Here is a 15,577-nt window from a genome sequence, read left to right on the forward strand (position 1 = left end):
ATTTACCCATGACTGTAGGTACTCTTACTGGATATTTAATATTTATTTACAGATGACCAGTATACAGTTGTTTTGTTTTGCCAATCTTGGGGCTTGAACTTAGGGCCTAGGCACTACCCTTGATCATTTTTGCTCAAGAGTTATTGATACTCTACCACTTGAGCCACAGCTCCCCTGCCAGCCTTTTTCAGTGATCAATCAGAGATAAAAATCTGTAAAACTTTCCTGCCTGGTCTTGCTTTAGGATTATAGGCTTAAATCTCCAGCACCCAGTAGTTAATATACTTTAAGAAGATATTCAGTGAATATTGTTTTAAAACATTTTTTTCTGGAGTCAGAGGCTTCTAGTTTTGTAGTACATGGCTGAATTAATTCTAAGAGGCATTAAAATGTGACTAGTTTCACATTGAAAATCTCAACACATCCTGAGCATTATCTTTTGTTTCTGATTTTTCTAGAGAAACTATCAGATTGATAGTCAGCCTGCATTTAAAGTCTATCTTCACCTTCCCTATCAAGCTATCTGTCAATCTAGGTTATCTAGTACAAACATGAGGACCTAGACTCATCCTTCCACCTGGGGTTCTCCAAACAGGAAAGTGGAGAGCAGATGAGCAATATAAACATATCTGACCCAGCAAGTAGCTGGGACAGGTTTGTATTGTTTTCTACTGTAAAAGGCCATCAGAAGAAAAGATGTTCACAGTCGATAAGCATTGATAAACACTGTTTGATCAGCTGCCCAGCAACTGATTCTCACCAGACAGTTGTAAATTAACTGAGACTAAATGAGCTATTAGAGCCTTGGTCTGCCTAATCGAAATTTCATGTACAGCTTCAGTGAAAATAAATTCCAAGACTTATTTTTTAGTTTATATTCTTAAGATTACCTTCATTGTTTTTGAAAATAATTGAGTAATATGTGTGAGAAGGTCATGCTGAAGTCCATAGCTAACCTGCCTGTGATTATAAATTCTCTCTTTTCTAGAAGACTAGCTAAACAATGTCCATAGGAATTCTAATATTGATTCTATCTTTTTTATTTTTCAGAACTTATCTCATTAGTACCAACTGTTTTTCTTTAAAAAAGAAAACAGTATAGCAATAGCTGAATATATTTTTTAACATTAGGAAGGTTGGGGGGGGGGCGGGCTGGAAATGTGCCTTTGTGGTAGAGTGCTTGCCTAGCATGCATGAGGCCCTGGGTTGGATTCCTCAACACCACATAAACAGAAAAATCCAGAAGTGGCACTGTAGCTCAAGTGGTAACATGCTAGCCTTGAGCAAAAAGAAGCTTGGACTGTGCTGAGGCCCTGAGTTCAAGCGCCAGGACTGCTTCCCCCCACCCCACACCCCACTGGAAAAAAAAAATGTGGGCCAGGTGTTGGTGGCTCACGCCTATAATCCTAGCTACTCAGGAGGCTTAGGTAGGTGGATCATTATTCAAAGGCAGCCCGAGGTGGAAAGTGCATGACACTTTTGTCTCAGATTTACCGTTCAAAAACCAGAAGTGATGCTGCGGCTCAAAGTGGTAGAGTTTTAGCCAAAACCACTCAGGGACAGTGCTTAGCCTCCACGTTCAAGCAGCAGCAATAGCAAAAATATGGTCAGTCCCTAACTTTTTTTCCCTTTTTACCAATATTGGGGATTGAACCAAGGGCCTTACACATGCTACCCACTATCATTTTTCAGAATAGAAGCCTATTTATCCTATCTTTATTTATGAGAGACAGGAAGAGTAAGATAATTCCATAAGTAATTAATATTCTCCTTTTGGCAGTAATGAACTTTGGGGAAAAATAGATGTGCCAAAACACTTTGTAAAATTCTTTGACTTTTTTAAAGTAACATCCTCAAGTGGTAATTTGATAGGAAAAAAAAACCTGTATTATACACATAAACCTCCATGTCTTAGTACTCAGTGATTATTAAGAATCTTTTAAAAGTTTAATCACTATGAAATTTCTGAAATTCTTATTCTAGTCATTCAGTTTTACTGTGTATTATTAAAGAAAGATATATTTTTTTCTTTCAACTCTTAAGACATCTCTAGTTTAAGCCAATAGATAGTTTTAATTCCTCAATTCAAAGTAATAATCAGTGCAATCTTCAGAATCAATAAGAGATTTTTTTCCCTTTGAAATACAGAAAAGCAGAAACAATAGAATGCAGCTAAGTTTACAGAGACTCTCGGTAGTGTCTGTCACTTTTCTTTCAACTCAACATAGTCAAAATGAAATGAAAGGCAACCGGCAACCCCATTGCCAGGCTTCATGAGGGTCCATTTCAGAATTCTTTGTTTAATCAAGGACATCACATCTTTGGCTAGTGTTCTTTCACTTTTCCACAGCATTTTCAAATTTAACTTTCTGCTGTTTATGGCACCTTACTTCATTTAGATAAATTACTCATGCAGGCATGGAGACTATTAAGTATATCCTCCTTTTCTCTCAGACACTCAAGTTTGAGAAAAAGATGGGGCTAAATGAAGGACCTCCAGGATATACAGACAAGAGCCATATAATGTGTGATTGTTGTTCTTAATGTACTCATTTCTCATCACTTTTGCTGTCCCTTGGTTATCTCATATTGTTATAGTATCTTACCTTGTTATCTGATATATTGTATATATGTTTATTTGAAATAGGAAAGGGAAAGGGGGAAACAAGATGAGGGGAGGAGGTAGAGAGAGGGAAATGGGAACAAAAAACATGAGAAAGGGTAGCAGTGTTTGTGAAGTAGTACACCTGCTATCTGGCAAATATAATGTAACCCTTCTATTCATTACAATTAAAAAATATGTTTTCCTGGCTTCGGGGGCTGAAAACAGGATGATCTTAGCACAAAGCCAGCCAGCCCAGGCTTTGAAAAGTACCCGAGACTCATTCTTAACCCATAGCCAGATGCAATGGCACACAGTTATCTCAAGTAAGCTACCTGGGAAGATGAGATCAGAGGATCATAGTTCCAGGCCAGCATGCATAGAAAAATCCTGAGAATCAGTCTACGTGAAAGTAGATGCAAAGTATCATAGCCCATGTGGGAAACAAGACTGTCTTTGAGTAATCTGAAATCATGGCTCAATGACATCAGTTGAGCAGCCATGAGGCCCTCAATTTAAACTCTACCACAAAAAAATTTTTTTTTTCCTTAAGCTTTCTCAGTTTTGTTCGGGGCCACATTTCAGGAAGCATCAACATTCCATTCAGTGCTGCATTCACTGCGGAAGGAGAGCTGAGCCAGGGGCCTTATACCATGGTGCTCCAGAACTTCAAGGGCAAGGTCATTGTCATCGTGGGCCATGTAGCAAAGCACATGGCTGAGGTAGGTGCACAGAAATGTCAATCACCTAGGAGAACTTATATACTACTGAGGTTATTTGAAAGCCTGCTTGTTCGTCATAAACGTAAAGAGGGTAGAGGATCTGTCTACATTCTTACATGTCTGTCTTTCCCTTGTGTTTTCAACATCAGGATCAATTGTAAGCTTACAAACACTTAAATGGTAGTTGCTATGGTTTGCATGTCATCAAAGGTTCACTACTAGCTTGGTCTTAGCTTAGTGATACTGTAAGTCATCTTGACCTTTAAGAAGAGATGAGGCCTGAAGGAAAGTGGCTATGTCATTGGGGTATGCCTTTGGGAGGATTAGGGGACTCTAATCTCTCAACTAGGTACCTGTTTCAATATAGGAACTCATCCACACATTTCTGCCGTCCACCATGGTATACTCATCAGAATTGGCTCATGCTGTTTGACCTTTCAGCCTCAAATTAGTAGCTAAACATCATTTCTTTATAAAGTTAGTAAGCTTCTGGTTTTTTATCATAGTAATAAAAATTCAGATTAATAGAGGTTGTAGGTGACCTTTTTCCCCATACTTTTCTCTAATTGCAAAATGTAGCTTACATTCCTTTGCTTGGAATAAAAAACACTAAGGGCTGAAATGTAAATACTAAAAGCTACTCAAGGTAGAACTAATTGGATTGTGATGTTCTCCTTACTAAAGACTCAAAACTTACTGATGAAAAGTAGTCAGGAAGTATATTAATTTCCAGATATGATAAATATATGAAACAAAATGGCCTTGTCTCCCATACCTGGGTTGCAAGAAAAATTTTGATATGCAAACCAAAAAGTATTAATTAAAAAAAATGAGCACTGTAACAGGGTAGAATATCCAACTACCACAGTAGACAGAACTAAACATAGGCAACATTAACTAGTACAGGCCCTTTCTCTACAGGAGTTAAAATATCTCTCCTGGGAATGCAAGCAGCCTGTCTCTCCACAACTCTCATACCCTGTTTCCTTTGGCTCTAGGAGTGGCAACAGCTTTGCCTTTACTAGCCCTGGGTTGTAATAGTGTCCCCTGCAGTACTCTTTCATCTTGCCAACACCTAACTAAGACCCTCATCCCAATTTATGAATACAGATAGGATTTAGTTATATGAATTTGTCAGACAAGATTAATTGATGTGGTTTGCATCTTATTGGCTGTATCAAGTTGGGTAAATGTATGACTGTTCTAAGCTACGACTAGCAAAGCCTTGTTTCAAGGATTTTGGATGAAGCATTTAAAGTTTATTGAAAAGCCTGAAACTAGTAATTACTCAATAATTATTAATTTTATTATCCAGTACTGTTATTTATGAGTGCATCAATGAAATAACAGAGTAGACAACTTAATTTCGCATGCCTCCACAAGAGTATCAAGAAACTATACCAGATTAAAGAGAAATGGTTATAATGGAGATCATGTCTTCTTCCTGATTTTTATCATTGAATATGATATTAGCTAGTTTTTTTTTTCAAATGTGGCATTTGTAGCACATTTGGGTATTCTATTTCCACTTAATTGCATAAAAAGATGTTTATTTTTGGCAAATGTTTTTGTTCATATTAAGTGAGGTGGCTGATTTTTCACTCTATTATGGCATTTTATGATTGATATTTGTCAGTATTGGCTGTATAATCCATAACTTACAATTTTTCATGGTGTATATGATCCTTTTAATGTACTACTAGACTCAGTTCCCTTAGGATTTTTGCATCAGTATTCACCCGAGCTTTTGGTGTGTACTTTCTTACCTGACTTCCACCATCAGGCTAACACTGGCCTCACTGTGTGCACTCATCATCAACTTATCAGGCAGTTTTAAGAAGCACACTACAATATTGTCCACACAGGCACACTTCCAGCTTCTAGCTGTTTTCCTGATTCTTAGTTGTTCTGTAGTCATAGCACTTTGTGACTGTGTCATGTGGTGTCCTCCCTGTGTATAACTGTCTTAGAATAGCAGTCATTTAGATGAAAGGCCTGCTCTATCCCAGGGTGGTTTCATTATAACTCCTTCCCTGCTTCCAAACAAGGTCTCCTTTGACATTCTGCAAAGGACCTCAGTGTTAGAAGGACATTGTCCCAACATAGAAGAGAAAGGTAGAGCTATCTGCTGTAGATAACATGAGTGTATATTTAGAAAGCTCCAGGAACCCATTTATTATCTATACACACAACCTATTAGAATAAAAGGGATTCAGTCAAGTTTCAGGACTCAAAACACGTGCAATCAAAAACAGTTTCATTCCAGTACTAACTAAACAATCCAAAAACCATTGTAAGGGAACAGATAATACTATCAGAAGTAATAAACATACTAAGATTCTCCAGTGATCACCACCCCACATATACATAAGTTGCGCAGCTACATTCACAAGAGCTGAGGAAATCAGCTTAGCACCAGTGGAACCTACTTTCAGTACTAAAACAAAAGGATTAAAATTAACACAAGGCTCATTTAGAACTCAGTGTCAGACCCACTGTAGTTAGGGCCAATGCCAAGTAGATGCTGAAGGCCTCATACGGTGATCAGAACTCTCATGCTCTAGACCAGCCCAGCATCAAGCCCCAGGTCCCAAGGATTCAGTGACCTAGAGGAGCCTGCTTCATAGGTGGCAATCCTTTCTCCGTGTTGTTACCATAGTGAAAAGGCAAGGACCTCTCTGGAGTTGGTTTGATAAGGATACTATGGCTGAGGAGATAACTCAGTGTAGTTCACATGCCTGGAGTGCACCCATGCCTGGCTTCAATTCCCAGTGCCACCCAAAAAAATCAAAACTTAGGATCCAGAAATAGAAACATAGGCACTGTTCCCCTTCCTGAGGGTTCTGCCCTCAGGACCTCATCACTCCCCAAAGGGCTCACTTCCTAGTACTATCATGTTGGGAGTTAGACTCTCAGACCATGACATCCTTCCTTGTAGCTTTATGTTTCATACAAATCGCCCTGCTACAAGCAGGTGCTCAGAGGACTGAGTGACTCCTAAAACACTAAACATTAGCCTTTCTTGTCCCTAAAGTGAACATACCTAATTCCTTCAGTTACTTTTAATACACTTAATGTGACATCTTTTTTACCTTTTAGAAGATTTAATAGGCTTTTTTATGGTTGTGCCCTAAATACTTAGATAAAGAAAGAGAAGGGAATCTCCTTTATCAGTTCTAAGTATGCAAGGAATTCTTCCTTGATTTTGTTACATCTTTGAAGAATGAGCCTGCGCCCTTCTTGCTCCCTCTTGCCTTGCCTTGCTTGTCAGCAGATATTTAATTATTATAAATATTAATTCAACTTGGACATGCTGGACATTACCGAGAGGTGCAAACCCTTCTACATAACTGTTAAATGATGAGAAATGACCTGTAGAACCCTCACTTTCATGGCTTTTCAGGTTTATGAAATAAAAAAACAATGTATCAGTTATAGCAATAGGAACCTAAACCACCTTGCCTACACTTTGTTTTCCTAACTTTCACGGGAGGTACTATGTTTAAGGTATGAGTGGAGATAGAAGAGGAGTTGTTTTTTGTGGGCTTGTTCCAGGACTTGAGCTCAAGGCCTGTTGCTGTCCCTGAGCCTTTATGCTCAAAGCTAGCACTCTATCACATGAACCACATCTGCGCTTCCACCTTTTTTTAATTGAAGAGTCTCAGACTCTACTGCCCAGACTGACTTTAAACTGTGATCCTCAGCCTCGATAGCTAAGATTACAAGCATGAACCAACAGCTTCTGGAAGTATAAGCAGTTTGTAACTTTTTCCATTTCCGGGAAACACTACCAAGGCATCATATGAATGTGAGATCTCTGGCACTTAAATCCACAGCCTGACACAGAGCAAAATTTATCCTGTCTCAGTATATGTTATTCTCCCTGCCCACCCTCCCCTTGCTAGCCCACCACTACCTCGTGCCACAGGAATGCCTGTGGCTACATGAGAAACCAACCACCGTCGCCCTCTTGCTTGACCTACAGAGCTTGAAGTTGTGATCCATCAGCCCTGTGTTTTTGAATCTGAGTTTTATTGTATGCATTCTTTGTAGAGCAGAGTATGCTTTCTATAATATGACAGGAGGCTTGCACACGGCGTAGGCTTGCTCTTCTCAGCTGTCTAGTATAAACAGACATTGACAAATGATTAGTGCTAGAATTCATTTCCCAAATATCCCAGATCAAAGGAGAATGTACAGGAGTTACTAGGGCTCCTGATACACGATGGTAGTAGATTGTGGAATTTTATCTGAAAAGACTTATTCTCTAACATAAGCCAGTATATGTCTTTTTGGAATTTGAGAGCTACTTTTGAACCAATTTTTCTATCATATTTACCTTTTAAAAACATATAGTCATTACCTGAATGACTTCTTTGAAACTATTTACTAGTTAAATAGTAACTTATAAATCTATGCAAAGAACCCAACACCATATTTTCAAATAGTAAGTAGTAAGTATATATTATAAGCTTTAAAATGAAACCAGGAAGTTTTTTTTTTAATCTTATTGTCGGGGTAATGTATACAGAGGTTACAGTTACATTTGTCAAGTAGTGGGTGCATTACTTCTCACACATTGATACCCCTCCTTATGTTTTTGTCCCTGTTTCCCTCCCCCAACTCCTCCCAATTATCTTCATTTTCCCTCCTTCCAAAGGAAATGTTTTGACCTAGCATCTTATCGATACATTTCTTCATCCATTCATCCATCTGTAGACAACTAAACTGATTCTAAAGCTTAGCTTACATTGTTCAAGTATTATACTTGTTTGCTTATTTTTCTGTATCCCCAACTAACTCACTGAGGGCATACAATGTATTTACCATTGTGCTCCCTCCCAACTTCAAACGTGGTTTTTCATATAGAAATTCTTCAATACATATTTGATTGTCAAGCAAAGGACTAAGTAGACATACCCTACTTATTGCATTAAGTTCTTATAAAGAACTGTAATCCTAGTTACTTGGGAGACAAGAGATGGAGAGGATCACAACTTGAAGCCAGCCTAGGACAAAAAAGTCAGCAAGACTCAAGAAATGAGTCTGCCATGGTAGTTATATGTCTGTCCTCCCAGCTATGTGGGAAAATCAGTGGTCCAGAGTGGCTTCAGGTATAAGCTTCAGACTTAACTTGAAAAATGAAGGAGGAAAAAAAAGAAAGCAAGGGAATAAAACTTGAAAATCAGCTACTAGCTTAATTCAGGACAAGAAGTGTTCAGTGCCTACAGGTGGAAACTATTATGAAGAAGCCATGTCCTCCTAAAACTGTTGGGAAGAGAAGACATACCTAAAGAAATCAGAGAAGAAGCCAGGCATAGTAGCTCATGCCTGAAATCCTAGCCACTCATGAGGCTGAGATCTGGGGATCAAGGTTCAAAGCCAGCCAGGCACAAAAAGACCTGAGATTCTTTTTTTTCTTTCCATATATTTTTTATTGTAATTAATAGAAGAGTTACATGATATTTGCCAGATAGACGGTGCATTAATTCCCATACATTGATACCCTTTCACATGTCTTAGTCCCCATTTCCCTTCCCCCCACCCCCACCCCTCATCTTGTAAGACCTGAGATTCTTATCTCCAACTAACCTCTAGAAAACGAAAAGCAGGGCTTAACTCAAGGATAGGGTGGTAACCTTGAGCTGAAGAGCTCAGGGATAGTGCCCAGGCCAAGTTGAAGCCCCATGACCACAAAAAAAAAAAAAAAAAGAGAGAAAAAAATCACTGAGAAGGAAGACTTTTCTTCCAGTTATTAAAAGATTTCAAGAGCTTTTTGGTGGAGATAACAATACTACCCAGGAAGTGGCTCTGGGGCTCAAGTGGTAGACCACTAGCCTTGAGCTAAAGAGCTCAGAGACAGCACTAAAGCCCAGAGTTCAAGCTCCATGACTGAAAAATAAAAATAAAAATACTGCCAGAATTCAAGGGCCACACTTTCCCCAAGGCAAAGAGAACAGAGAGATGAAATGGGAATAGCTAACTATAAACAACAATTAGTACAGGTTATAGATCTCCTTATGTAGCACAAATTATTAAAAATTTTGCCCTTTTTTTTTGTCATGGGGCTTGAACTCTGGGCCTGGGCATTGTCCGTGAGCTCTTCAGCCCAAGGCTACCACCCTACCCCTTCCTAATAAAAAATTTTAAGACAGAATCTTTATACTATCAGATTTCCTAATCCCAAAGATTAGTTCCTGGGAAATGAGAAACAATTTAGTTAAAAGTTTATTTAGCCCTTTTCCTGGACAACACTAGTGCATGGATTCTAAGTCTCCCAGGCACAATTAAAATTATTATAAACATAATCAAAAAGGTGAGTTGGGATGAATGTGTGGAAATACTGAAAGGGATGGCATTGATCAAGAAGCATTATATTCATAAACTGCTTCATTAAATGGCAACTCCCTCGTACAACTACTTAAAGATACTAAAAATACTTAAAAAAAAAAAAAAAAACTTAGACCAAGTGATAGCTATGCCCATTAACTCTCCTATTTTCTTTTTTTGTTTTTTGTTTGTTATGCATAAGTAGCATTTTCAAGGTAGCTGTGATTTGACTGTCCCCAACTAAACCTTCTATTGAAATCTACCAGAGAACACATCTGGTAGCTTTACTGACACTATGACATACACCTGAGAAAAACAACTTAAAAGGGGGAATGAAGGGGACTCTCACCATTTTTATTCTTTTAGTCCTCTGGGCTCACAGCATGTGATGTGGAGCTGTACACATTTAGGGTGGCTCTTCCCCTCTCATTAATCCTCCCTGGAAACTCCCTCTCAGACACAGCCTGCAGGGTGCTTTACTAATCTCCTAGGCATTTCTGAGTCCAAGGGGACAAGATTAACTATCTCAGCATGAGATTATGTTTATCTCAAGGCTGCACTGTGCAGAAATGTGGCAGAATTTCATTCTTCAGAATTCTGGAAAATGAAGTCTCTACCTCTCATCTCAAATACACTTACTTGACTTAAGAGTCTAACAGAATCTTAGAAATAGGGACATAATTCACAACTTAGCCACTGCCACACAGTACCTGAAATGACTGAAGGTGTGCCCTATTTTCAGCATTCCAGAGAGTTGAGAGGTGAACACAGATGAACACTCACCAGCCTCTCATCAGAATGGTCAAGAACAGCAAACCGCTGCCACCACTCATTATAGGAACATTGTAAACCTCTTTTATCAGTACCTTGCCTTACCACAAATTACAATTGTATACCCATAAAGTTAGCATTATTTGGGGAGCAAGAAATGGACTGATAAAATGGAAGGCACAAGACTTCTCTGAGCCTTTCCCAAAGTGTCAGTCAGTCAGGGTCAGCTGCACAGCCCCCAGCAAGAACTTCAGCCTCATAGGGCTGAGGGCCCCCTACCACGTGTTTCTCCCCTAAATCCTGCAGCTGTGTTAGCTTTCTGCTGCAACCATCAGTTCTTTCCAGACCCGTGTCCTGGAGGCCCAGTGAGAAGCAGGATTGTGTGCCAGGCTTCGCTTGATCCCTAGCCTCACTCACTTTTTAGTGTCTTAGCCTTATTTGACCTGAACTACTATGATTGCTCAAAAACCCTGCACTCCTCCTCCTGCTCCAGCAGAACTTGACTTCCTCTGGACAAACATACCAGTCTCTGAGCCAAAACTAAGGACCATGCTAAGGAGATTAAACGACTTAGTGGCACCTACAAGAGCCTGCCATGTTCAGACTCTGCTTGTTTGAAGTGCACCTATCCCCAGCCCTAGAGGTGAATGCAAGCACCAGATCCCCTGAACCTGAAGGATGGAAATGCAGCCCCTTTGTCCTGTCCACATGGAGTAATGCTCACAAGAAATGCAGCGTGAGAATTCTCTGATCTCATCCTCCAACTACCACATCCTGCAGCTACCTATGAAATTGTCTAGTAGATCTCACCTGCCTGTGCAGTTTGACGAACCCCACTTTCCATACATAAGATTTAGTTTATAAACACATTCACCTCTTTTACTGTAAAGTGTGCCTGTGAGAATTACAGTTTCAAGTCCCACACCAGTGTGGCCTCCAGTGACCTCATTGGAAGAGCACCCTCCTGAGATATTCTGCTGATTTGTGGGTCTAGAGTGAGTCCTGCTGTTTGCCAAAAGCTGCCAGCTGATTCTTGTGACTTCACAGCCTCTGATCTGCTGGGGTGACCCACACACACACACACTCCTGAATCAGGACCTGTGATTCCTTGTGGAGTCTACAGCCTCTGGGCCTTCATTTCCCTAACTCCAATCCCCTCTCCCTGTGCCCATGGAGGCAGCATCCTCGAGCCTGCCTAAGGAAGAGGGGAGGGTAGAGCATGGGGCTGCACCTTCCTTGGGCCCCACATCACCTGTGCCATGTGCCAGAGTAGCAAGTAACACTATCAAATGTGTGGCTTTGTTCCCTTGGAGTGAATAATGAAAGGGAAAGGAGTGAGAAAACAGCTTCTAACCCTTGTTAAAGTCAAATTCTGAGCTGCTGAGTACCCTTAAATTCCGCTTTTATAATACCCAGATTACTTCATATGAATCATCTGTTACTAGTTTCACCACTAACCTGTAAATACTGAAAACCTAAAACTGAATAGGTATCTGGTACTGAATAGGTGCTTGGTTGATAAATTAATCAAAAACTGAGTGGCTACAGACAAGGAGGAGCTGTAATAGCAGGAGTAGGAAAGATACACAGGATTTCAGTATAAACCACAAGCAGAATCAAAACTCACATTCTTACATGAAAGCCAACAGTTGCTCTGTTTCTTCACTCAAACGTGGTCTTGCTTTCTCCCAAGGGAGAAACACTTGCCCCCACTTTACTCAACTTCTGCTTTTCTTAGACCACCCAGCTAGCTGCAATCTGGTTGTTCTAGACTGCTCTGATCTGCCTATTTTACCATTCCTGTCTTCCAGCTTGGCAACAGCCTAGCCAATTTGCCCCTCCTTACAATAATTAGCAGGAACCCTTTCCAGTTCTGCACTGTAGTTTTAGAGGAAGTAGTTAGCAAGTTCTTCCTTGCTCATTTACAGGCTTTCATGTTATGAAAATACTGAAAAGCTAAGGCTGCTTAACCCACAGGGTCTTTGGGATAATGCATTGTTGTATTGCTGCATATGAAAAAAGTGCAGCCAAGCTGTTTTAGACATGGTATGGTACTGGACCTTGCTGCCGCACCTGACTCCTGTGAATGAAACTAACGCCTCAGTTCTTGAGGCTGGGGTCCAAAGAGAGGACAGAACGATGATGAGCATGCTCACCTTCACCTCTGTGGGGTCTTGATAGACCTCAAATGGCTGTTCGTATTTCACACCTACATGCTTCACACCATTAAATTAACTGTTACCGTTAAATACAAATAACTATTGATTACTATTAAATAAAATTAATACTTACCATTGAAGATCCCCATCTGCAGGTGTAAAGGTGTGTAAGTGGACAGCCATTTGTGCACTAACACATCACAGAGAATACTGAAGATAGGCAAGGTCAGAAGCCCATTTGTGAGTGGTTTGGAGATTGCTGGGATCCTTGGATAGCAACATGCACCCCACCTGCTGACTTGATACCCTTATCCCTTCGGCCAGAGATAGATACTTTTCAAAATATTGTCCGAACAGTCTGCATCAATCATCTAGGAGAGCCTGTTTTAAAACACACCTTCCTGCCAGGTGCTGGTGGCTCATGCCTGTAATCCTAATTTAAGCATCATGGTTTGGAGCCGGCTCAGGCAGGAAAGTCTGGAAGTGGAGCTGAGACTCATGTGGTAACAGCTTCCAGAGCCAGGGTCAGTGTAGCACAGTGGGAGTAGGTCCTTGAACTTACCCTACCGTAACCAGTGCTGTTTCAAGTCTCTATCTGTTAAGCTTCAGGGAGCCTCAAGATGCCATGACTCTGTGAGCACTTTTTTTTTCCCCCTCCAAAGTATATGGAATCAGGTTTTCCTGGAGGACACAGATATCCACAGCGAGGAAGAAGCCACTACCAGAGGAGGTAATAAGGACAGAATGGCTCAGGAGCCAAAGGAAGACTTGACAACTGTGCTCCTGGCTTACTTGGGCTTAATTTAAACCAACATGGCCAATAGGTACTAAACTCCTACGTACCAGCACTAGGAATAAGAAGAAATGCAGAAAGAAAACAGTCACTGCCCTAGAGAAGTTTACCCTTTGGTAAAGGAAGCTGTACATGGATATTTTAAACTTAGTAAGACCAAGATAATTCACTCAAGCAACTTGGAGCTGAGACCTTACCCTAGATTCCTTCCTGAGCAGGGAGCATCCAAGCAGGAAAGCAAGTAGAAACTAGATAGCACCACTGAGGAGTAGACAGGAACTGGGAGGGGTGGAGCATGTTCTCAACAGAGGGACCTGAAGAACCCAGCTGAGGACCACAAGCAGTGTGATGCATGGTGAGAGGCCTGATGGAAGCCGGCAAGCTGCCTTACCCCAGTGTGCGGGCAGCGGGAAAGACAGGTTAACCAGAACACATGGAAGTCTGGATGACTGGGCCTTGGTGCCCACCACCTAGAAGCTTCCTGAGTGAATCCTTCCTGTTGGTTCTGATTTTATTGTCTCAAAATGATCGCTGAGGCTACTCCAAAACGTGGTACAGCCAGTTTACGGCCTTCTCTGACACATTGTGCTTGGAATTACAACTAATCCTTGAGTAGAACAACAAACCTTTTGTATAGATTTGAGAGATTTTTAACTCATTGGCCATACCAAAGAGTGGCAGCAATTACATTAATGTAAGTTTTCTCTTTCATTGCCTGAATTTGGTAACAGTTGTTTGGTTTAAAAAGAAAATGATTCTGTATACATTTGTCTATTTTCTTTAATTTTATTGTCGGGGTAATGATAGAGAGAGGGGTTACAGTTACATTGGTCAGGTAGTGGGTGCATAACTTCTCATGCATTGGAGCCCTTCTCATGTTTTTGTCCCCATTTTCCTCCCACCCCCTCCCAATTATCTTGTTCCCACCCCCGCCCCCACATCTTTTTTTCCTCTCACAGTTTGCTGCACATCTTGTGAAGATGAAGTATCCAAGAGTCTGCATTCTAGATGGAGGCATCAATAAGATCAAGCCCACAGGCCTCCTCACTGTCCCTTCTCCTCAGATATGACGAACCAGCAGAGCAGCAGACAGAAAGAACAGCACATCCACAGGCAGCAGCCTGCTCTGTGAAGCCATGGCACTGCGACAAAAGTAAACATCCGCATTAGTGAGTTCCCACAAAGCTTTGCCATGAGACATTTCACAAACCTCATGACCCAAATATACAGCTCTTTGGGCGAGGAACTCGACTGTACATCTATTGCTAAGAGAATTTTCTTAGCAGTGAAATCTGATCATGTATTTTTTAACCACACCGCCACATAAAGCCAGAGGAATGCAGCTGACAGAACAGATTTAGCATTATCAAGAAATCGCAATTGCCTTGAAAAGCTTTCCTCCATTGCACTAGACAAATAGCCCTAATGGGGTGTTTAGAAATACAGACTGGCTTGGAATCATTGTACCTCCCTGATAGCAGTGTGTTCCTTGTAAATAAATGGTACATCTGGTGAGTCATTTGGCCCAAATTGTTTGTGTATGCATGCATGCCATCTGTGTGTGTGTGTGTGTGTGTGCGCACATGCGCGCACGCGTAAAAAACTTTAGCCCATTACTAAGAATGCTAAAATTTCTAGAAAATTCAGAAAAAATGTATATTTCACAGAATATTTGCTTGTTCCTATAATGGACAACCCAATGATTAAAATAAATGTTCATATTTATCATATAGAAGTCTGTATAGTAGTCCAAGGTTAATATGCTGACTCCAGGATTATTTAAAACCCTGTATTCCCTCTTACTGTTGACCCCTCAATACATGGCTTCTATCTCCCTCTCTGTGATATTGAAGGAAAGAGACAAAGGACAAAAAGAGGGGAAGGAAACACGAAAGAAGTGGAAAGGAAGAAGCCAAAATAAAAGGAATAATAAAAGGAAGGCATACTCTTCCCTCTGAAGACATAAACCAAAAGTTGCACAAGTTACTTCTTAGCGCAGCCAGAACTTAGACACATAGTGACTTCTACCTACAAGAAAAAAGTATTAGCCGGGCAGGTGTGGTGGCTCACACCTGTAATCCTAGCTGCTCAGGAGGCTGAGATCTGAGGATGGAGTTTCAAAGCCAGCTCGGGCAATACAAAGCCAAGAGACTCTTATCTCCAGTTAATCACTAGAAAATGGAAAATGGGGCTGTGGCTT

General features: G+C 40.7%; 1 protein-coding gene across 2 annotated transcripts in view; it reads left to right on the plus strand.

The window, feature by feature from the left end:
- The window catches only part of Tbck (TBC1 domain containing kinase), a 113,334-nt gene extending 98,365 nt beyond the window's left edge, over positions 1-14,969 (plus strand). The window contains exons 25-26 of one of the 2 annotated variants that reach the window (XM_090356719.1): positions 3,165-3,324; positions 14,337-14,969. In XM_090356719.1, coding sequence (XP_090212845.1) covers positions 3,165-3,324; positions 14,337-14,447 — 271 coding nt within the window. In that variant the 3' untranslated portion in view covers positions 14,448-14,969. The remainder of the gene's footprint in view (positions 1-3,164; positions 3,325-14,336) is intronic. The other variant, XM_090356720.1, reaches the window with a different exon arrangement.
- Positions 14,970-15,577: the final 608 nt, after the last annotated feature.

Source organism: Megascapheus bottae, chromosome 23 (genome assembly GCF_031878675.1).
Source record: "Megascapheus bottae isolate mThoBot1 chromosome 23, mThoBot2.hap1, whole genome shotgun sequence".
Taxonomy (NCBI): Eukaryota; Metazoa; Chordata; class Mammalia; order Rodentia; family Geomyidae; genus Megascapheus; species Megascapheus bottae.